A 25,157-nucleotide genomic window follows, 5' to 3' on the forward strand; every position below is an offset into this window, starting at 1 on the left:
AGTAAGAGGATGGAGAACCATCTACCATGCTAATGGTTGTCAAAAGAAAGCTGGAGTAGATATACTTATATCAGACAAACTCGATTTTAAAATAAATACTGGAACAAGAGACGAAGAAGGGCATTCTATCATAATTAAGGGGTCTATCCACCAAGAAGATCTAACAATTGTAAACATTTATGCTCTAAACATGGAACGTCCAAATATATAAATCAATTAATCACAAACATAAAGAAACTGATTGACAATGATACCATAACAGTAAGGGACTTCAATACCCCTCTTACATCAATGGACAGATTGTCTAACTAGAAAATCAGCAAGGAAACAATGGCTTTGAATGACACACTGGACCAGATGGACTTAACAAATATATTCAGAACATTTCATCCTAAAGCAGCAGAATACACATTCTTCTTGATTGCACATGGAACATTCTTCAGAATAGATCACATACTGGAGCACAAATCAGCCGTCAACAAGTACAAAAAGACAGAGACCATACCTTGCCTATTTTCAGACCACAACGCTGTGAAATTCGAACTCAACCACAAGAAAAAATTTGGAAAGACCATGAATACTTGGAGATTAAAGAATATCCCACTAGGGGTGCCTGGGTGGCTCAGTTGGTTAAGCGTCCGACTTTGGCTCAGGTCACGATCTCACGGTCCGTGAGTTTGAGCCCCACGTCCAGCTCTGGGCTGATGGCTCAGAGCCTGGAACCTGCTTCCAATTCTGTATCTCCCTCTCTCTCTGCCCCTCCCCCATTCATGCTCTGTCTCTCTGTCTCAAAAATAAACATTAAAAAAAAATTAAAAAAAAAAAAAAAGAACATCCCACTAAAGAATGAATGGGTTAACCAAAAAATTAAAGAGGATATTAGGAAGTATGTGGAAGCTAATGAAAATGAAAACCCGACAGTCCAAAACCTCTGGGATGCAGCAAAGGTGGTCATAAGAGGGAAGTATATAGCACTCCAGGCCTTCCTAAAGAAGGAAGAAAGGTCTCAAATATACAACCTACCCTTATACCTAAAAGAGCTGGAAAATAACAGCAAATAAAGCCTAAAACCAGGAACAGAAGAAGGTAAATAATAAAGATTGGAGCAGAAATCAATTTTATATATACATAGCTGTAGAACAGATTAATGAAGACAGGAGCTGGTTCTTTGAAAGAAATAACAAAACTGACAAACCCTTAGCCAGACTGATCAAAAAGGAAAGGATACAAATAGATAAAATCACAAATGAAAGAGGAGAGATCTCAACCAAGACCACAGAAATACAAACAATAACAGGAGAATATGAGCAGTTATATGCCAAAAAATTGGGCCGTCTGGAAGAAATAGACTAATTCCTAGAAACATATAAACTACCAAAACTTGGGGCGCCTGGGTGGCTCAGTCGGTTGAGCAACTGACTTCGGCTCAGGTCATGATCTCACGGTTTGTGAGTTCGAGGCCCACGTCGGGCTCTGTGCTAACAGCTCAGAGCCTGGAGCCTGCTTCTGATTCTGTGTCTCCCTCTCTCTCTGCGCCTCCTCAACTCATGCTCTGTCTCTGTCTCAGAAAAAAATAAACATTAAAAAAATAAAAAATAAATAAATAAATAAACTACCAAAACTGAAACAGGAAGAAATAGAAAATTTGAACAGACCGTAACCAATAAAGAAACTGAATCACTAATCAAAAATTTCCCAACAGACAAGAGTCCACAGCCAGATGGTTTTCCAGGAGAATTATAGCAAACATTTAAAGAAAAGTAGGGGTGCCTAGGTGGCTCAGTTGGTTAAGCGTCTGACTTCAGCTCAGGTCATGATCTCACAGTTTGTGAGTTTGAGCCCCGTGCCAGGCTCTGTGCTGACAGCTCGGAGTCTGGAGCCTGCTTCGGATTCTGTATCTCCCTTTCTCTCTCTCTGCCGCTCCCCTGCCCCTCAAAATTAAAATAAAAACATTAAAAAAAATTTAAAGAAGAGTTAACATCTATTCTTTTGAAGCGCTTCCAAAAAATATAACTGGAAGGAAAACTGCCAAACTCATTCTATGAAGCCAGCATTACCTTGATTCCAAAACCAGACAAAGACCCAACTAAAAGGGAGAACTACAGGAAATTTCCCTAAGGAAAATAGATGCAAAAATTCTCAACAACATTACTAGCCAACCAGATCCAACAATACATTAAAAGAATTATTCACTATGATCAGGTAGGATTTATTCCTGGGATGCAGGGCTGGTTTAATATCTGCAAATCAATCAATGTGATACATCACATTAATAAAAGAAAGGATGAGAACCACATGATCCTCTCAATAGATGCAGAAAAAGCATTTGACAAAATACATCATCCTTTCTGGGTAAAAACCCTCAGGAAAGTAGGGATAGAAAGAACATACCTCAAGATCATAAAGGCCATATATAAAAGACCCACAACTAACGTCATCCTCAATGGGGAAAAACTGAGAGCTTCCTCCCTAAGGTCAGGAACATGGCAGGGAAGTCCACTCTCACCACTGTTACTCAATATAGTGTTGGAAGCCCTAGCCTTAGCAATCAGACAACACAAAGAAATAAAAGGCATCCAAATTGGCAAGGAGAAAGTCAAACTTTCACTCTTCACAGATGACATGATACTTTATATGGAAAACCCAAAAGATTCACCAAAAAACTGCTAGAACTGATCCAGGAATTCAGCAAAGTTGCAGGATATAAAATCAATGTACAGAAACCAGTTGCATTTCTATATACCAATAATGAAGCAGCAGAAAGAGAAATCAAGGAATTGATCCCTTTTACAATTGCACCAAAACCCATAAAATACATAAGAATAAACTTAACCAAAGAGGTGAAAGATCTATACACTGAAAACTACAGAAAGCTTATGAAAGAAATTGAAGACACACAAAAATGGAGAAACATTCCATGTTCATGGGTTAGAAGAACAAATATTGTTAAAATGTTGACACTGCCCAAAGCAATCTACATATTCAATACAGTCCCTATCAAAATAATACCAGCATTCTTCACAGAGCTAGAGCAAACAATTTCAAAACTTGTATGGAATCAGAAAAGACCCCAAATAGCCAAAGTAATGTTGGAAAAGAAAACCAAAGCTGAAAGCATCACAATTCCAGACTTCAAGCTATGTTATGAAGTGGTAATCATCAAGACAGTATGGTACTGGCACAAAAACAGACACATAGATCAATGGAACAGAATAGAGAACCCAGAAATGGACCCACAAACGTATGGCCAACTAATCTTTCACAAAGCAGACAGAATATCCAATACAAAAAAGACAGTTTCTTCAGCAAATGGTATTGGGATAACTGGACAGCAACATGCAGAAGGATGAACTTGGACCACTTTCCTACACCATACACAAAAATAAACTCAAAGTGGATGAAAGACCTAAATGTAAGACAGGAAACCATCAAAATCCTAGAGGAGAGAACAGGCAACAACCTCTTTGAACTCGACTGCAGCAACTTCTTGACATGTCTCCAGAGGCAAGGGAAACAAAAGCAAAAATGAACTATTGGGACCTCATCATCTCAAGATAAAAAGCTTTGCACAGTGAAGGAAACAATCAGCAAAACTAAAAGGCAACTGATGGAATGGGAAAAGATATTTTCAAATGAAATATCAGATAAAGGGTTAGTATCCAAAATCTATAAAGATCTTATCAAACTCAACTCCCAAAAAACAATCCAGTGAAGAAATGGGCAGAAGACATGAATAGACACTTTTCCAAAGAAGACATCCAGATTGCTAACAGACACATGAGAAGATGCTCAACATCACTCATCATCAGGGAAATACAAATCAAACCATAATGAGATACCACCTCACACCTGTCAGAATGGCTAACATTAACAACTCAGGCAACAACAGATGTTGGCGAGGATGTGGAGAAAGAGAAACCCTTTTGCATTTCTGGTGGGAATGAAAACTGGTGCACCCACCCTGGAAAAATGTGGAGGTTCCTCAAAAAATTAAAAATTGAGCCACTCTACAACCCAGCAATTGCACTACTAGCTATTTATCCAAAGGATACAAAAAGTCTGATTCGAAGGGGCACATGCACCCCAATGTTTATAGCAGCACTACTGACAGACAATAGCCAAAGTATGGAAAGAGCCCAAATGTCCATCGACTGATAAATGGATAAAGAAGATGTGGTATACACATACAATGGAATAATACTCGGTGATTAAAAAGAATGAACTCTTGACATTTGCAACAACATGGATGCAACTAGAGTGTATTATGCTAAGTGAAATAAATAAGTCAGAGAAAGACAAACATATGATTTCACTCAGGTGGACTTTAAGAAACAAACAGATGAACATAGGGGAAGGGAAGCAAAAATAAGATAAAAACAGAGAGGGAGACAGACCACGAGAGCTTCTCAAATACAGAGAACAAACTGAGGGTTGCTGGTGGGGTGTTGGGTGGGGGGTACGGGCTCAATGAGTGATGGGCATTAAGGAGGGCACTTGTTGGGATGAGCACTGGGTGCTACATGTAAGTGATGAATCACTAAATTCTATTTCTGAAATCATTATTATACACTATGTATAATCCAACTAACTTGAATTTAAATTTTAAAAATAATAAAAATAAAAGGTTATTGGACTGGAAGTGTAAACACTGGTTTCTAACACTTACTAACATGATCTTTCTCCCTGAGCCTTAGTTTAGGCTTCTTGAAAATAGATGAATTGATGTCTTCACCATCTGTTCTAGCTCTGGAGTACAAAGGTAAGAAATCTGTTGTCCTAAATTACATAGTGATTGTTTGCCTCACCTCTGCATTTCTTCTCCTGCCCTGCCACACATTCTTACTCTTTTAAATAGGATTTAAATTCCCTTCCCATGCAATTTCTTTTTAAAGGTATTGGGATGACTTAAAGTTCATGCAGGTTTCAATTTATTTAATTATTTTTTTGCAAGTTAACAAAGGATATCAGTGTTTCCTTGGAACAGTGTGCAATGCATTATTAAAGTCACAATGAATATCAGATACTTCTTAATGCAACATGTTTTATTTTAAAACTAAGTGATTATTTAAGGACTGCATGCTTTTCACTGCAAAAACACACTGAAATCAAACCAAGGGTAGACTGTGTTTTTACACTGTCTGTTTGTTTTTTATGAAATATGCATACATTCTTTAGGTAAATATACCTTCTGAAAAGGCAACTTTGTAGCCTGTTCTGCATGTTCTAGATGTATTGCTTGGAATTTAAATAAATATCCCAAATACAAGAATATATGTTTGCTTTGGACGATATTGATTCTCTTGGCCAGCTCCTTCTTTGAGCTAGAATCAACATTCCTGGGTACTAGCATCCCCTCAATGCCCCAAATGCCAGTAACAGCCTTGTGTACTGTGTAAAGAAAGATGATTCTTCAGGGAAGGACGGCTTAGAAATATGGTACAAATAAATGCCAGGAGTAGCAAATTAGTACAGTTCTTCCAAACCCCTAACTTACAAAGGCTGAATTTACTTCCCTATAAAAATGTGCTTCCCTAATCCAGTCTCCAGACTAGAAACCCTACTCTTTAAAATCTAATATACAAATGTTTGCTCAGAAGAATTTAGGATTATCAGTCAACAGGAATTCAATCTAATTCTGATATTTAAATAAAAGCATCTTTTCTTTGGTCTAAACGATTCTTGGGAGGTGGCAGGTGGACGAAGGTGGGAAAAGAATAAACCTTGTTTTGAGAAGGAGCCCATAATATTCTCAAGAAGTCCATGGCACAAAAATGGTTAAGACCTTCTGTCCAAAAGAAACTATTATTTATTTTTTTATTTTTTTTTTCACTAAGGGAATATCAGCTTTATTTTGTAACTTTTAGAATGTGGAGCTTTACAAGGTACAGATACTAAGGTTCTGGTAGTGTTCTATTTTTTTTTTAATTTTTTTTTTTTAAACGTTTATTTTTTTGAGACAGAGAGAGACAGAGCATGAACAGGGGAGGGTCAGAGAGGGAGACACAGAATCTGAAACAGGCTCCAGGCTCCGAGCTGTCGGCACAGAGCCTGACGCGGGGCTCGAACTCACAGACCGTGAGATCATGACCCGAGCTGAAGTCGGACACTCAACCGACTGAGCCACCCAGGCGCCCCATGTTGTGTTCTATTTCTTAAGCTGACCGCTGAGGGTCCTGGTGTTCACTGTATTATTATTCTTCATACCTTGTGCAGATCACTGTTTAGTCAATATTTAATATATAATTAAAACTTTAAAAAAGCATAATTTTTGGCTGGGTGCTCATTAACCCTGGCCCAGTTAATCCTGCCACTGATCACTCCCTCATCTGACCATGTCATTCTGTTCCAATCATGCAAAGAGCCAGTGATAACTAATGTCACTTAACATTAGGAAATGACAGCCTGGAAAATTAAAAGAAAAAAAAATGTCAGGCAAAATAAGATGTTTCTTACTTTCTAATAAGAGGAAAAACGATAGAAATAAAACATATGTACATAGCTATAGAAAATGAACCTTTATTGATTTTCAACTACCAAGCTAAATTACTTGAATGCTGTTAGTACCCACAGAATAATAGGGAAAGACGCAATCAGCAGAGACCAGGCCCTGAGCCACTTAGGGGCTCCTCCTTCACCCTCTGCCCTTGGCCCAAAGATGGCCCTGCTTGTCTTACAAGTAGGAGGCCTTTCTGTGGGTTGCCTAGCAAAACACTTAACTGAGAAAAAAAAAAAAAGAATATTTATTCATTTAAAACCACTTATTGTATGCCTTTCCAATATACGTATTACTCAAATTTGAGAAATAATCTTTAAAAAATGTTTTTTTTTCTTTTAATAGCACACCGAAATATCTGTGGTGGTGGTCTTTGGATTGGGGCAATTTTACCGTCATGAATACATGTTGCTTGACAATACAAAACAAAATTCAGACTAGAACACACAAAAATCCCCCATGAAATGATGACCCAAAACCCCTTCCTTGCCTAAGCTCAGTACAGAAATCTGTTTTTTCACTTTACTAGGTGACATATTGTCTCAGAAAACAGATTCAAAAGGATAACTTTGAAATCTACAGGAAGTGAGTAATAAATAGTGCTAGAACACGGAACTACCTGGAAACCACTCTGATTGCAGGTAAAATAAAAGGTGTCGGGAGTACAGTCCTGAACTTCTTTGACCTTAGAAAGGTAAACCCTGAAAGGAAGACAACTCATTTTAATGGGAGAAAGGGGCAAGGAAACAATTGAGAGATTTGAAAATAGATCTTTTCTTGATATAGAAGGGTCTAAAGTTATGCTTAGAGACAGAATATGGAGACAAGCAGGGAACAGAGCTGGATGTACAAAAAGAAGGAACATGCGTAGTTAATCGAATTCACATCTCAGAAAAAAGCGGCCATGAGAAGTGACAAGTGTGAAAGCCCAGACATAATCCACTTGGACTTCCATAAGGTTTGAGATACAGTATCACATAAGAATTCATAAATATAATTACTGCTGCTGTTGAAATGCTAGCACACTGAGAACTCTTTGTTAAGAGTAGAGAATAAAAGGATGTTGATTTGGCAGGAATCACAGAAAAAACATCTACATTAGTTTTGGTTATTTGGCATATCTGTAGCTGTAAAGATACAGATACTCCCATAAATGAACTGAGACCCACATAAAGAGACCTTGCAATTAAAAAGAATGGCCAAAAAAAAAAAAAAAAAAAAAAAAAAAAGCAAATGATTTCTCTTGAGGCTAAAATTAAAAAAAACACCATGTGAAGGCTCAAAAGAAAACAGTTGCATAAGAATAGATATATACATCAGTGGCACAGAATAAAATTTAGAAAGAGACCCACATATACATAGTAAATTGATTTCTGATAAAGGCACTAAAGTCATTCAAGGAGGGTAAGGCTAGTTTTCTCAATAAATGGGGCTGAAACAACCAAGTATTCACAAGAAAAAATATGAACCTTAATCTGTAGTTCATAAAAATTAACTCAAAATGGATCAGAGCCCCAAAGAAAAGCTAAAAATCCAGAAAATTTCTAAAACAATAAAGCACTAACCGTAATGAAAAAAACTGAAAAACTGAACTTTATTAAAATTGAAATTCCCACTGTTAAAATATATGGTTAAGAAAATGAAGAAGCAATGTCCAGACTGGGAGAAAATATTTTCAATACATGTATATGACAAAGGACTTATACCCAGAATATACAAAGAACTCTTAACAACTCCATAAGTCAACCCGTTTTAAAAAATGGACACAAGATTTGGACTTCACAAAAGAAAACATGAACGGCCAGTAAACCCATGAAAAGATGCTCAATACTGTTAATCAGGAGGCACATGGAAATTACGATGGTCATGAGCTACCACTTTTATACTCACCGGAATGGCTAAAGGCGTAAAGACTGACAATCCTAAGTAATGGTGAGGATGTGGAACAATGGGAACTCTCACCCTAATGGGAATGCAGAACAGTATAACCACTTTGGAAAAAAGACTGGCAGTTTCTTCTAAAGTTAAATATGCCTTTTCCAGAAGATCCAGCAACTCTACTCCTGGGTATTTACCCAAGGGAAACAGAAACATATGTCTACACAAAACTTATACATAAATGTTAATATCAACTTCATTCATAATAGACCCAAACTGGATACAAACCAAATGCTCATCAGCAGGTGAATGGATAAACCAGTTGGGTATAGTCATACGATAGAATACTAAGCAGCAAAAATGGAACAAATTACTAACATATGTAACAATATGGATAAATTTCAAAACACATGTGGAGTAAAAGGAGTCAAAGAATATAAATTTATATTCATTTATATGAAAACTCAGAAAAGGAAAATACAATTTATAATGATAAAGGATAGATCAGTGGTTGTCTAGAGCCAGGGATGGAGGGGCGCTGACTGCAAAGGGGCATGAGGGAACTTTTTGAGGGCGAAGGCAATGTTCTATATGTTGATTGTGGTGGTTGTTACATGGATGTATGCATACGTCAAACTATGCAAACTACACAAACTAAGCAAACTACAAACTATGCAAACTATGTATGCAAACTCATCAAACTACACTTTACACAGGTATGGTTTACTGCATATAAATTAGACCTTAATGTCATTTTCTTTCAAATTGTTTTGTTGGAGAATTCATCTCTTTAAAACAAGTAGCAGTGTGCAGCACATAGGGAGAGGTTTGATAAGTATCTGTTGAACTTTTTAAATCTGTCTATAAAGGAAAGGAAATTCCTAAAAATATGTAAGGACTCTGATAGGGGTTTCTTCTAGGAACAGCCTACAGCAGGGGTCAGCAAACTACAGCCTGTCTGGCCCAGCACCTACCTGTATGGCCCATAAGCTAAGAATTTGATATTTCTAAATGGTTGAAAATAACCAAAGAAAAAATAGTATTTTGTGACACATAAACATTTTAGGAAATTTCATTTCCAGTGTCTATAGGCAAAGTTTTGCTGGGACACCAGCCACACTCATTTATTTACATACTGTCTGTGGCTGCTGTTGTGCTGTTCTAGCAGAGTTGAGTACTTGTGACAGAGACCGCATGGCCTCCAAGTCCTAAAATGTTGACTCTCTAGCCTTTTTCAGAAAAAGTTTGCTGACCCCTGCCCTCGAGTGTAGGACCTCTTTCTGTCATCCTCTGCTAATAAATAATGAAATTACCAGGTTAAATTCTTGGTCCTTTTACTTTGTGATAGAATAGACAGAACAAAGACTTTGAAGTAACACAGATCTAAATTCAAATTTTATCTACTACTTAACTACTTCTGTTACTCTGCATAATTTTTTAAATGTTTATTTATTTTTGAGAGAGAGGGAGACAGAGCATGAGCAGGGGAGGAACAGAGAGAGGGGGAGACACAGAATCCAAAACAGGCTCCAGGCTCTGAGCTGTCAGCACAGAGCCCTACTATGTCGGACTGGAACCCATGGACCGTGAGATCATGACCTGAACTGAAGTTGGACGCTTAGCCAACTGAGCCACCCAGGCTCCCTGACTCTGCATAAGTTTTTTAAACTTTCAGTCTCTCAGATTTGTCACTTGGAAAGTAGAGAAGACTGCATATCTCAGAGGGCTGCTAAAAGTATCATGTGAAATAATTTCAATAAAAAGTGTTGTCTGGGGCACCTGGGTACCTCCAGTCGGTTGAGCAGTCAGCTCTTGGTTTCAGCTCAGGTCATGATCTCATAGTTCGTGGGATTGGGCCCCATGTTGGGCTCTGTGCTGACAGTGTGGAGCCTGCTTGGTATTCTCCCTCTCTGCCCCCCCCCCCACTCATGTGCTCACACCCTCTCTCCCTCTTAAAATAAATAAATAAACATTAAGAAAAAATGGTGTCTGGCTAGGGCACCTGGGTGGCTCACTTGGTTAAGCATCTGACTCTTGATCTCAGCTCAGATCCTGATCTCAGAGTTGTGAGTTCAAGCCCCACATTGGGCTCCAAACAGGACGTGAAGCCTACTTTAAAAAAAAAAAAAAAAAAAAAAAGTCATCTGGCAATTAATAGACACTTAATAAATATTAGTTCATATTCTTCTTGTAAACAGGGTATCTAAGAACAGTAGCGAGTAGAAACAGAGGCGAGGAGAAAAAGAATGATCCTGATCACTCACCGAACAGTTTTTGAATTAGAAGCCACGAGCTATTGTTTCTTCCTTTGCCTCAGTTCTTATTCTGGCACGAGTTAGTTATCAAGCTTCATTTACTTTTTTTTTAGTTGTATATGCCTTTATCTATACTGAATATAAATGTAATAATATATTATGTATTCTTTTTGTGTCTGGCGTCTTCTGCTCAAGCGGTTAGCAACCATGTCAAGTATTTTCCCAAATATCCAAAGTATGCTCAATGCATCTTGAATCCAATTTAACGACTATTTATTGGTACCTAACATAGAAAACACTGTGATAAGCTTTCTGGGTTACTCAGAAAAGAATATGACATAGTTATTGCTTCCAGTGAGATCAGAATCAAAAAGAATCATGACTGAAATGCCTAAAATAATCTAAGAATTATATAAAGCTGAATGTATTTGATAATTATTTACTGCATTAGGGGCTGGTGCTGAGTCTATGACGATGAATAAAATAATCCCTGATCTTTTTGTCTATGTACAGGTACAACCCGGTTTGAAAGGAATGTCAATTGTTCAGCTAAAAACAAAACAAAATGAAACATGATCCCTGGATAAGACTCAACGATGGACACCCTCTGGGGGAAAAAATGGAAGGGACCTTAGAGGAGCCGGAAGGTAATACCAGTCGAGAACCTAAAACAGGTTCTCCAAGGAGCACCTGAGTGGCTCAGTCGGTTAAGCCCCCAGCTCTTGATCTCAGCTCAGGTAATGATCTCATGGTTTGTGAGACAGAGCCCCGTGTTGGGCTCTGTGCTGGCAGTGCAGAATCTGCTTGGGATTCTCTCTCTCTGGCCCTCCCTCACTCATGCATGCTCTCTCTCTTTCACAAAATAAATGAATAAAACTTAAAAAAAAACAAAACAAAAAAACAGGTTCTCCAGAGCACCCCCAGGAACAGATGATTCATAGAACTTGACTATTAACCCAAGATTCTCAGAACAGAGATGATCATACAAGTAGACAGCTTCCACACAAGACTATCAAAATAATAGTTCCAGTTATAGATAATAGAATGGCTTTGGACTTTCTTCTGGCCAACTGAAACCATTATTAACACTCATGTTATTTATACCTGACCAACATTACAGGTAGAATACGGCAATCTATATCTAAGCTGAAAGAAAAGGCAGTCTGGCCACCTAAGGAATGCCTAAGACTTGTTTTCTTGGTCATACCCGAAAAATCTTAGGTTATGCGAGTGAAATATATACTAGTCCCTCCCAATACTTCTAATTATTCTTGTTTGCCTCAGAGTCATTTGATGTTTATTGTCTAGCACCTCAAATTCTTCTACAGTTACTGTCCTGGCAGATGTTTCAATAAATGCTTCAAAGAAATAAATGAAATCATGCTGATTGATACAAACTGAAAATCAGATCTTCACAAATGAAACCCCATCTTCAAGAAGAATCAACAACAGAGGGGAAGGTCTGGACAATCCTTAATGATCTCCTGGAGCTTTGACTGAGTTAAGAACAATGGGGACTGAGAATTTCGAAAGTTCCCACATTCCCAGGAAAACACTGATGATTCTTTCACCATGTAACAAAAAGCCAACAGAAGTGGTTTTGAATTCATTCAATCAATAAACAGCTTACATTCTTGAACACACTTTAAAAACCGGCCAATCAATGACAGTCCTTGCTTCTGAAGTAGCCAATTAGGAACAAATTCAGTCCAATAAGTATACGGCTTGGGGCCAACCAAACAACACTACTCACACCCCAGTAACCGTACTTCTCCACCTGGCATCAGCCCACTTGTGCTTTTGAACCCTCAACTCCCAAACCCTAAACCCTATGTAAGAATGGCAGTTTGCTGGCCTAGAGAGATTTTGCCTGATCCCAGTGTAACTACTTCACAACAGGGAGCAGTAAATTCAACTGTCTCTTAATTTTAGATACGAAATGATGGTCTCATCCTCCTTTGACATTGTTTAAACATTCCTTTCAATAAGCACAACTAGAGCTGACATAGACATTTAGCTTTAAAAATGTTTTTTAAAAGTGGCATGGCACTAAACATTTTTTTTTAAATAAGCTAAACATTTTAAATGATAAAATCAGGTCAGGTCAGAATTTTTACAGTGACTATTCTGGAATCACAATTAACCAGGACTTTATTCTGGCAAATTTGAGTAATGGTTTTTATATTTTTCAATTAAGTGCTTTCCCATAGCTGTGTTATAAGATTTTTTTTTTTTTTTTTTTGTCGGTGATGGATGAGTGCTCTAAGTCACGTCTGCAGTCTCAGCAGGATTCAGAGCACGGGTGGTTACATCCTCACCAGAACACTAGAAACAGACAGCTCAGCGTCTCTGGCCCTACCTTCGTCTTCATCAGGGTCGACAAGCCTGAAGAGAACTCCCCTTCTCCATGCCTCACTACCCAAGGGATCCAGCATGCTGTGTCTCCAATGAGGCAGGCTATCGTTTCATCTTCTGTGGCTGTCTGGCCTGGAGCCTGAGCATACTTGTCTAGAGAATTAATCCTAAAAAGGGATTTGGGAAATTGTCTCCATCTTAAGACCCCTACAACCTAAGCTACAATAGCGTCATCACACTATCGTATCACAAAAAATACAATCAAAACAAGGTGAAAAGGGAATCTCAAAAATTCACCTGTTTCAACTGTCTACCTTAAGGTAATATTCATCAACTCGCAAAGCTAAAGTAGGTGTTTTTAGAACAAGAGAAGAAAACTCCTGCAACTGTTGACCCTCTCCTCACATTTCCTTACCATTCTCTTCATACTTTTCCTTCAACCCAAACAGAAACCAATGAAGAAAGAGACAGAATGCAGAAAGAATAAAGAGATCCTTACTTCCCATTTGAAATCTGGTGGATTTAAATCTTGAGGAGTGAGAAAAGAATGGGAATGAGGTCAGGCAACCTGTTACAATCCCCTAATTGCTTAGATCCTTCCTTTGTGATGCCATCTGGGAATAGGATTTGAGTTAGTGTTGTAATAAAAAAAAAAAAATATATATATATATATATATATATATATATATATATATATAAAACCACACCATTTAATAAGGCCTACTATGTGCCACACATTTAAACATTATTACTACTATACAATGAGGAGTCATTATCCTCATCTTGCAGGCAAGAACAATGAGACCCCTAAGGAATTAAGCAACTTGCCTAGGGCTGAGCCAATTAACTCTCTCAGTTATTGGGTAGTTATCTTGGGATTCCAGTTATGGGCAGGATGCCACCACATGGCTACATTCTTCCTGAGAAGAATGACTCCAATCAATTCTGGGGTATCAGAATCATGGTAGGGACTCTTGATGCTAAATTCCATAGGTCTTGATCCTGCCACTGATCCCCTAAGAGACTCATTACTCCAGTAATCCACAGCTACTAGTGATGACGGTAATAAAATAGTAAAACCGTAATAGCACCTTTCATAGATTATCTCGTTTCATCCTTATAACAACAGCCAACAAGGTGGGTCTATTCTTAGCCACTTTATATAGATGAGAAAACACAGTCCCTGAGAGGTTACCATGCTTAAGCTGACACAGGTACAAGTGGTGAATACCAGAGCCCAAGCCCTTACATACTGTGCTCCCTGCATCGGATGAATGAAATGTTATCAGATCTCACAAGTTTGTTGCAAGGGGAACAAATTTTGAAAATCATCATTTTGTAAAACAAAATAAACTCATCAGTCCGGTCTTCAAGATCCTTCATGATCTTGCCACAATCTGTTAATTTTCAACCTTATTTTCCATCACTTCTTTACATAAGCCCCTATGTTCCATAAATTGTCTTCCTATTTTCTGTAAATGCCCTGACTTTTCTCATTTACCTAATGCTATTTCCTTTTGCTGAAATGGCATTTTCTATGGATTCCACAAAACAAAATTTTATCCATTATAAATCTTCCTCCCCATGGAGGGAAAAACTCCCACTACTGAACTCCCATAGTGCTTTGTGCTTCTCTCAGGACATTTGTTTTCTTGACTGGATTCCTACCTAACTTCAGTAGACAAAGATTCTATGTAAACTCTGTGCAATGAATGCCCTTCTGAGGCAAAATGCCAGGCTGGAAGGAATATGAGGATGGAACAAAATAGAGACAAAAGGCAGCTTTAAGTCTTCAGAAACTGCCATCCTAAGAACCATGTACCTCTAAGAGCACAACGAAGTGTCAAACTTATTCTTGTAAAACATAGTGGTTAGGAGTACAGACTATAGACTCCATCTTGCTGTGTGGCCTCGGAGAAGTCAGTCAACTTCTCTCTATGTCATCTGCCTCATCTGTGAATGGGAACAGCATAACGTAGGTCACGGAGTTGTAGAGAGTACTCAGCAAGTTCATATATGTAAGGTGCCTAACAGTGAATGGCTCATAATAAATGCCATACACTGTTTGCTATCACCACTTTTGAAACTCTTATATATATTGAAAAAGTGGCTGAGATTACCAAATCCCAAGAAAGGAACTATCAGAGATGGGAAACTTTCAGAATATATAATTTAGGTGATGAGGTGATGAACTGGCCTATATATATATATATATATATATACCATTACGCTCTTCCTCAAAAAATCCAGAAGAAATATAACTGAACACTATAATATAAGTCAAATTATGGCAGAAAGAAGTGCCAGACTTCCGGGTTAAAAAAAAAAAAAAAAGACCCATTAAAAATAAGCTATTTTTTGAAAAAAAAGTTAGCGGACTTGGAATACAATTTTTCAAGAAAACAACATTTTTTGTATTGCTTTGGTTCTCTGGCTAACCCATAAAAGCCAATTTAACTTAATATTACTTTAGCAGCAATTATTGATTTCCATATTAATAGACGGTTGTAGTTAGCAGATTATTTTAATATTAGCATATACATTACTAAATATATACAACAATGCTTTGTAACAAATCATCTTTCCTGTAGAAGTGGGAATTCACAAAATCAAACATCATGAATGCAGGAGGGTATCTGAGTGATAGCTAGGGTCACTATGCTTCCTCATTTGCCCAGAAGTGATGGTCATTCTAATTATCAATAGCTCCCTTTCACTCTCCAAAGTGTCCTAGTTTGGACTAAAATTAAATGGTTACCTTAGTGTTAGTATCTTCACTGTAATGTTACAAGTGAAAAAACTAAGCCACACAGCAGTGCTGTGACTTAGCTAAAGTCACAATACAGGAAGGGGCCAGAAACACTTACTCCAGGGAGCCCGGGGGTCTCAGTTGGTTAAGTGTCCCATCCGACTCTTGGTTTTGGCTCAGGTCGTGGTCTCACAGTTCTTGAGTTCAAGCCCTGCACTGGGCTCTGCGCTGACAGTATGGAGCCGGCTTGGGATTCTCTCCCTCTCTCTGACCCTCTCCCCCCTCAACATAAAATAAGCAAACTTAGAAAAAAAGAAAGAAATACTTATTCCCAGTCCAGGAGTCTTCCTGTCACAACGCACGCACTTATCAGCAGGATAATGGTGATGACTGTGACGGGCAGGATCTGGGGTGCCAACAGCGCACATGCCATAAGCCTACGTGAATGAGGCTCTCCCCATCCCAGAGGGACTTCACAGCATCAGGGGCTGAGGATGGAGAGGTTTAGAGATCTTTGCTTGTGTGCCCTAAGCTTGGCTTCTTGCCCTTTTCACTGTACCCCTGTGGCTTCTCATCTCCCCACCCCTGCTACTGAGATGGGAGAGATTAGGGGGGAACAAGGAATTTAGTTTTGGACATTTCACGTTTGAGAGATCTTTCAACATATAACTGGAGATGTAGAAAAGGAGTCCAGACTAGAGACGTCAATATGAGAGCAAGCAATGCAAGGATGCTATCTAAAGCTTAGGCCACTCATCAGAAGGGCAAGAAGGGAATTGTGTGGTAAAGAACAGGCATCAAAATGAAGGTGTCTCCAATAATGAGAGGAAGGAAAAGTGATGTCTCTGACAATAATACGATACACTGCATTTACTACCATTATTGGAAACTTACTATGTCCCAGAAATGCCACCAAGTAATTTATATACATTAGCTTAGCTCTCATCACTACCCTCTGAGTTAGGGGAAAAAAATAAGGCCAGGAAGGTTACAAAACTTGATTAAAGTCACAAAATAAGTAGCAGAGCAGAAACTCTGATTCATGACTGACTGTGAACAGCTCCAATCTCTCTACAGTATTCCTCATGTTGGGATCTTATCTTCCCTCTTCTTTCCTTTATCCTTTGTATGTGGTGTATGTGATTACAGACAGCCTGCCTTATAAATATCCTTCTGTGAAAACATTAATTTTATGTCTTCAAAGTTAAGATGACACTAAATCACGTGAATGTGACTTCAGAACTAAGATGCGGCCAGTGTTTCTTTTAGTAAGTATCCAGACCATGTTTCTGTCCCAAGCATACTCTACTAGATAAGAAATGGAAGATATTTGTTTTTAATTTATACTATTTGTGTCGTGGCCACACTCATATTACAAACATATGTTTCAAAATCACCATGAGCGCCTTTTTCCAGGCGGCCAGGAAGATGGCGGACATTCAGACTGAGCGTGCCTACCAAAAGCAGCCAACCATCTTTCAAAATAAGAAGAGGATTCTGCTTGGGGAAACTGGCAAGGAGAAACTCTCGCGATACTACAAAAACAGCGGTTTGGACTTCAAGACGCCCAAGGAGGCCATTGAGGGCACCTATATTGATAAGAAATGCCCCTTTACTGGTAACGTCTCCATCCGAGGGCAGATTCTGTCTGGTGTGGTGACCAAGATGAAGATGCAGAGGACCACTGTCACCCACCGAGACTACCTCCATTATATCCAAACCTCCATTGTATACAACCGCTTTGAGAAACGCCACAAGAACATGTCCGTGCACCTGTCCCCCTGCTTCAGGGATGTCCAGATTGGCGACATTGTCACAGCGGGCTGAGTGCCGGCCCTTGAGCAAGACTGTGCACTTCAGCGTGCTCAAAGTCACAAAGGCCGCTAGCACCAAAAAGCAATTCCAGAAGTTCTGAGACTAGACGTCTGTCCACACCCCCGAAGAAAATAAAGTTATTTTCCCAGTCAAAAAAAAAACAAAAAAAACTAAAAAAAAAACCAAAATGACCATGAGCTAACAAAAACAGAAACAAAAAAACAAACAAAAAAGCCCCAAAATGACCATGAACTATTATTTATAAGACAGAAACACTTATTAGGAAATTCATTAATCAAGATCCTAATAACAAATTTTATTATGGGGGCATACATTTGTTCATTTAAGGTGGGCTTGGGATTTGCTGGGAACAATTTTTCTTGAGAATATGAAGCCATGCAATTTGCACATAAGTGTAAAATTCAAAATCAAATACTGTCTACCAAAAGGTAGTAATAAAAACTAAGAAGGGGCGCCTGGCTGGCTCAGTCAGAGGAGCATGTGACTCTTGATCTCAGGGTTGTGAGTTCGAGCTCCACACTGGATGTGGAGATTACTAAAAACAAATAAAAAAATAAAAAATAGATAAACTTCAAAGAAAAAAAAACTAAGGGGACTCCATTTTTTTTAAATCATACTAATAAAAAGTGTAAGAATCATTATTTTGCTAAGAATAATTTCATATTTATTGATATTAATTGAAGTTTCTCATCAGCTACAATATATACTCTGATTCTCCTCTTCAAAAAAAAAAAAAAAAAAGGAAAGAAAAAGAAAAATCTAAGGGGCATCTAGCTGGCTCAGTCAGTGGAGCATGTGACTTTTGATTTTAGGACTGTGGGTTCAAGCCCCACCTTAGGTGTAGAGATTACTCAAAAATAAACTCATAAAAAGAAAAATCTACTGAGGCACTTTTAAAGAATGAAATCCAGGCATTGGCAAAAAGTTTGATTCTGAAGTTACAGAGGAAGACTCTACTATCATAGGGAAGAAAGTCAGGCTTTTCTCTGTTTCATGCATTTAAGTCCAATCTCCCACAACAGAAAAGATGGTAAAGGCCAGGGTCAATGTCTTCTATTTCTTTTGTACAGCAACAAGCACAGTGCTTAGAAGACTACATGTGTTATGGATTTGGTATAATCCTGATACGTATCATTCTAAATTTTACATAATGGGAACTTGTTGTCATTACACCATTTAATGGAAATATTCTGTCTTCCCCATATGCAAAGACAGATACAGCCAGGAGCAAAGGTTTTCTACAATCAACTTTCACAATGAATTTCTCATGGAATTTAGTGCTGCTGAAATTTTTAGTCGAGTTCTTAATAACCTAATTTTCTGCACAAAACAATCACTGCCTACAATAGGGAATTAAAAATTTCATTTAGAAATGGTTTTGATTTGGTGCACCTGGGAGGCTCAGTCAGTTAAAGCATCCGACTTTGATTTCAGCTCAGATCACGATCCCATGGTTTGTGAGATCAAACCCCGCATCAGGCTCTGTGCTAACGGTGTAGATCCTGCTTGCGATCCTCTCTCTCCCTCTCTCTCTGCCCCTCCCCTGCTCACACTCTCTTTTTCTCTCTCAAAATAAATAAACATTTTAAAAAAATTTTTAAATGGTTTTGCTTCATAATTTACCAATTATATTAGCAAGCACTTTGTTGGAATTCAATAGGCATCTAGAAAATTAAAAAAAAGTCTTTTTTTCCCATTAAAATATTTTATAGCAAAAAAAAATGTTAATATACTCCTATGTGCTTATCTTTTTGACTCTTGGAGGGTATGTCATCCAAGCTTTACGCTTTTGTCTTTTTACAAAGGAGGCACAGTTAGGATTTCAAACACAAAGGGAAACTAGTAGAGACTTTAAACAGGGAAACAAGCCACAATGTACTCTGTTCCTTCTTTGCTCAAGAAATTGCTAGTCTGCTTATTTGATTGATAGTTACTTTTGTACCTTCTTGGGTTTATTATGTTGTCAAAATACCACATCCTTGAAAGAGACTGTATGTAGAGAATAAGGCAAACAAATGAATTAACAGACAGAAAATCCTGAAGAAGGCATCAGGATTCCCTTTGATGTATCTTGAAAAGCCGAAAAGGTTCATCACAGCCCGGAATTCCGTATTATGCTTTTCATTTCACCAATTCACAAGCTTTGAACAGTTAATGGAGCATCTGAATAAATAAGATGTGAAGCCGAGGAAATCACTGCTTAGGGAGAAAGACCCCAGTCATCTCTAAGTTTGTAGAAGAAAGTATATTTTGGTTCTATAAAATCAGAGTTGTGGGTTCAATGGGCTAATGTGACACAGATGAAAAATTACGCTCTAAAGCCCAAAACTACATCCTTAGCCACAGCTGGCAGTCTTATAAATGTTGGCTGATATCACAAAAGTTGTAACAAGTAGTACAGGAGGGTTAGCTTGGTACCAACCCATCCTTACTGCTGAAGAAAACTCAAAATGCAATATGGTCACTGGTGTACCAAATAAAATGCCTTTCACACATTACTCTGGCCTTGACACAGTCCAACTAACCCTGATTGCTCTCGGGCCCTGGGCAAGAACATGAGTAAGCGTATAATCCATCACAGCTACTGACTGGTTCAGTGGCCTTACTGCACACAACGAAAACACATTTGTTAGGTTCCTTTTAATTGCAAGACACATAATAAATACCTAAATAATGTAATTTGTGTAAGTAGATTTTTAAATTTAAAGAATAGTTTCGGGGCGCCTGGGTGGCTCAGTCAGTTAAGCATCTGACTCTTGCTTTCGGTTCAGGTCATGATCTCGTGGTTTGTGAGTTCAAGCCCCGCATCAGGCTCCATGCTGACAGCGTAGAGCCTGCTGGGGTTTCTCTCTCTGTCCCCTTCTCTCTCTGCCCCTCCCCTGCTCATGTGCTCTCTCTCTCTCTCTCTCTCTCTCAAAATAAATAAATAAACTTAAAAAAAAAAGTAAAGAATAATTTCAAAAAATGTAGTTAGAGTGTGCCAGAGGCAAAATAAGATAAAAGACACTTAATCATTCCAAGTCCCAAATGATTTCAAATTCAAATTGACGTTTCACTTTTCACTTGATATGAGAAATAGTCAGCTGCAGGACCAAAATTAGAAAGCTAATATGCTCTGAAAAAACTCTTGTGTTAACATCTGAAACTAAACCTTAACTTTTTAGAACTCTTTATTATGTAAAAGTTCAAATACATAGAAGAGAACAGTATAAATTAATCCACACCACTCCCATGGACCATCACTTGGCTTTATCAACGATCAACTCATGACCAATTCTGCTGTATCTATCTCCCCCTACCTTTTGTTTTCTCTCAATACCAAGTCATTGCATCTCTAAACACTTCGGTAAAACTTTATAATTCTGGCTGAACACTGATGGAAATTTGGGGGGTTTTGTGTTTTATTTTTCACTGCCTCTTATTTTCAATCCTCATGTCATTCAAAGAGAGAAAGCTGGTGTTTATTGACAGCAAGGAAAAGAAAATTTAGATGTTTCAGTTTTTCTGGCATTTCTGGGACTTAAATACAGTTGTAAACTTTTCTCCTCCCTCCAGTGAAGGAGGAGGCAGAGCTGGCAAGATATAGTCATTTTGTTTAACAAACATTAACTGAACACCAGGGATGGGGCTAGGTAAAAGGAATAAAAATGAATAAGCCAAAGATCCCTTCTCTATAAGGGGTGAGACACGCATAAACAGATAATGTCAATATAATGTGTCAGAACTAGAATAATGATATTCACGGGGTACTATGGGAACAGAATAAGGGCACTCAGGCCAGATTAGGGATTCAAGCAAGGCTTCCAGAAGAGATGATATCTGAGTAAATGCAAATATACTGCAAATGATTGTTACTATATCATTATAATAAGACCAGAACGAGGTTTCCTTCAAACAGATTTCCTTCATTTAATTCGTTGGGGAATTGGGTGGGGAGGGATAGAGGGGAAAGTTCATCAAAGAATATTAGGAAAAAAACCCAAAACACCAGGAATTCAAAAACAACCACTATATAATGTCTCACGGGGAATACCATAGGGAAAGGCTGGTCTCTAGCCTCAAGGAGGTAGGGATATAGATGGGGAGAAATTAAACATGCATCAGAAAATCTTACTATAGCATATTCAATCAAAGTATATAGTCTAGGGATGGGAAAAGTGGACTAAAATATTTGGGTAAGAGCTGGGACCTAAACCAAGGTTCTGAATATAAATTTAACCCAGATCAAAAAAGGGAAGCCAATCAAGTAAAGAAGAGTAAAAGGTAAGCCTTAAGTAGTCAAGGAGGCTTTGTCTTTCAAAAGTATTTATGGGAGCGCCTGGGTGGCTCAGTTGGTTAAGCGTCCGACTTCGACTCAGGTCACGATCTCATAGCTTGTGAATTCGAGCCCCGCGTTGGGCTCTGGGCTGATGGCTCGGAGCCTGGAGCCTGCTTCCGATTCTGTGTCTACCTCTCTCTCTGCCCCTCCCCCGTCCATGTTCTGTCTCTCTCTCTGTCTCAAAAATAAATAAACGTTAAAAAAAAAAGTAAAAAAAAAAAAAAGTATTTCTGGGGGTGACTGGGCAGTTCAGTCAGTCGGACGTCTGACTTCGGCTCAGGTCATGATCTCGCAGTTCACGAGTTCGAGCCCTGCGTTGGGCTCTGTGCTGACAGCTCAGAGCCTGGAACCAGCTTCAAATTCTGCATCTCCCTCTCTCTCTGGCCCTCCTCTGCTAGTCTCTTTCTCTCTCTCTCTCAGAAATAAACATTTAAAAAAATTTTAAATAAAAAAAAATAAAGTATTTCTTCCTTCTGTCCATCTCTGAATTGATTGAAGGAAGCAGGGGAAGGGCTTGTATCTGAACCTCAGTTTCCAAAGAGGTGTGTGCATATATGTATTTACATGTGTGTCACGTATGTCGGCATCAGAACATGAAGATCTGATTTGAGCATTTACAATCTGGCTCTAAGCTATTCCACTGGAACAACACACAATGTCAGATGCATACAAAGATCTACTCTTGGGGGCGCCTGGGTGGTTCAGTCAGTTAAGCGTCTGACTTCAGCTGAGGACACGATCTCACGGTTCCGTGAGTTCAAGCTGTGCACCGGGCTCTCTGCTATCAGCTCGGAGCCCGCCTCAGATCCTCTGTCTCCCTCTCTGCCCCTCTCCTGCTCACACTCTCTCTTTCTCTGCCCCTCCTCCACTTGTTCTGTCTCCCTCTGTCTCTCAAAATAAATCAACTTAAAAAAATCTACTCTGGCAGATATCTGATTCTTGGGGAGAAACCCATAAAAATGAAAGCTGTAAAAGATATATAAGAAAAGCCAATCAACGCTGTAAGATTATAAAAAACGTTTTCCGATTGTCGTCAGAGGTCAATGCCTCACCACTTCTAATTCTATTTTTAATAACAAGAGCACCAGCTAACACTCAAACAGCATCTGCTATGTTACAAGCTTCATATAATTCACTCATTTAATCTTCAAAATGAGTTTTGTTGTAGATACTCCTATTCCTCCCATGTTATAGAAGAGGTAACCAAGATTCAGAGAAATGAGTATCAATCTTCCCTCAGTTTTTCAACCTTCACCTGTAAGAATTTAAGTAGAGCTTAAAAAAAGACATGTAGGATTTCTCTGAGTACAGACTGAAATCTAGTATTTTTTTAAGTTCAGAAAAATTACTTCTATCCTTCATTGACCCAGGTGAAATGATGCGTGATAGTATGTTGGCACAGAGCCATAAACATAAATGTAAAATCAATCCATGAGGCTAAGAGGTAGAGTTGCAAATAGAAACATGCTCTAAAAATGCCATGTTTATCAATAGACCAAAGAACAATCTCTGAATATTTCCCACCGGATTGAAGAATGCATCTTTTTCACAATACTTAAACAGAGATAAATGACGGTATCATTTACAGTGATAAAGGTAGCCAGTGGTAAAAAAGCATTTGAAATAACTTTTGTCCCTACTGAGCAGTAGAAAAATATTACTCCCCAGGTAGAGCTTTTTCTTCCAAACTCTGAAAGCACTTTATAGGTAGCTATCCCCAGCATTTGTATATCATATTACAATATAATTATTTGTTCATGTAGCAGTCTTCCCTCCAGACTTCTAGTCCTGGAGGATAGGGTGTGAATTTATTCATCCTGGGATTTAAAACCCATCTCTGCATCTAGTAGAATAAAGGTTTATTGGGTGAATAAATGAATGAATGATTCAAGAGGTGACTTTTGATAAACTCTCAGGCACTACACAGGATTATAGAAAAGTTTAAAATATCATTTAAGTCATAAGGGTGTTTGTGATTTTAAAAATAGATTCCAGCCTCCCATGCCTGGCATTTAAGGCCTTTCTACATGAGCCCTAATCTACTTTCTTAACCTTATCTCATCTACTCTCTTCCTAGTTATATCCTGGGCATAAATTACTTTGTCTCTCTTTTTTTAGGGTTTATTTATTTTTGAGAGACAGAGATAGAGTGAGCAGGGGAGGTACAGAGAGAGGAGACAGAATTCCAAGCAGGCTGTGGGCTGCCAGCACAGAGCCCGATGTGGGACTCGAACTCATGAACAACAAGATCACGACCTAAGCTGGAACCAAGAGTTGGACACTTAACCAACTGAGCCACCCAGGCGCCCCAAGAATTACTTTCTGACACGAGCTCTGTGCTTTCTCATCTCTACCCTTTAACTCAGTAATCTCCAAAAGTTTTAGATTATTTAGCCCTAGTATAAAATACCCCAGCATACTTATTTAATACTGTGCTGATATGTTTATAATAAAACAATTATAAAAACACATGAAAATAGACATTTTAAGCAAATAAGGAAAGATATATAAATAGAAGTTTTAATTTTTTCGTCCTGGACACAACAGATGGTTTTAGATGTACTTCACTTTGAAAGTCACTGATTTATATGAAAAGAACTAATCTCATAGAGGTTTTTTGAGAATTAAGTGAATCAGTACATGTAATACACTTAGAACAATACTGGTCATGAAGGCCCAATGTAAATGTTATCTCTTCAAAGAATTATTTGAATGCACTTCTTATGAGGTTAGGATTTCTCACTGTAGAAGGCACTAACCCTACAGAGTTTGGCAAAGAGCTGAGCCTAAGAAGCCAAAATAAAGTAGAAACGTTGGAAAGATTGGGTTTATGGAAAATGATGCAAAGGAAAAAAGAGGTAATTATTAACCTCAAGAAAAATAAAGTACACAAAAAGCAAATATAATCATACTACACTATCTTGCTCTATGGTACATATTTCCATAGGCCTAATCAGACAAACACGGACGGCAAATTTAACAAAAAAAACTGTGATATAACTATACGGAAAAGACGGGGTGTTAACACAGCCCCTGAAATCCTCAGTTTTTATTAGCGAAAGTCTAAAGTTCAGGCATGTTACTTTAAAACTTGCAGATATCTATCAGAAGAAACAGCTAAAATATTTCAGTGATCATCTCTGAGGAATGTGATTGGAAAGGTAGAACACCTTAGTACTATTTAATTTTTAAATTTTGTGCATGTATTATATCGATCACAGATCTTGAAAATGAAGTCCATTTTCTTAAATTTTAAAATAACCTCCCACAGAA

At 38.3% G+C, this 25,157-nt stretch overlaps 2 protein-coding genes across 8 annotated transcripts in view; one reads left to right on the plus strand and one right to left on the minus strand.

The window, feature by feature from the left end:
- The window catches only part of SLC41A2 (solute carrier family 41 member 2), a 122,151-nt gene that overhangs the window by 10,533 nt on the left and 86,461 nt on the right, over positions 1-25,157 (minus strand). Inside the window, exon 13 of one of the 7 annotated variants that reach the window (XM_045062259.1) lies at positions 10,874-10,909. The exons of the other annotated variants lie outside the window; for them this stretch is intronic. Coding sequence (XP_044918194.1) covers positions 10,889-10,909 — 21 coding nt within the window. The 3' untranslated portion in view covers positions 10,874-10,888. Of the gene's footprint in view, positions 1-10,873; positions 10,910-25,157 lie in introns of those variants that run through there. 7 annotated transcript variants of the gene reach the window in all.
- LOC101086240 (40S ribosomal protein S11-like) lies at positions 17,114-17,706 on the plus strand. The gene has a single exon (XM_011284186.4). It carries the CDS (start codon positions 17,129-17,131, stop codon positions 17,555-17,557), a length of 429 nt encoding a protein of 142 aa, XP_011282488.3. The 5' UTR covers positions 17,114-17,128; the 3' UTR covers positions 17,558-17,706.

This window comes from Felis catus, chromosome B4, assembly GCF_018350175.1.
Source record: "Felis catus isolate Fca126 chromosome B4, F.catus_Fca126_mat1.0, whole genome shotgun sequence".
Taxonomy (NCBI): Eukaryota; Metazoa; Chordata; class Mammalia; order Carnivora; family Felidae; genus Felis; species Felis catus.

Bases quoted from the DNA above. Each gene is read 5' to 3' on its own strand.
- LOC101086240 (XM_011284186.4), top strand. From the start codon at position 17,129: ATGAGCGCCTTTTTCCAGGCGGCCAGGAAGATGGCGGACATTCAGACT.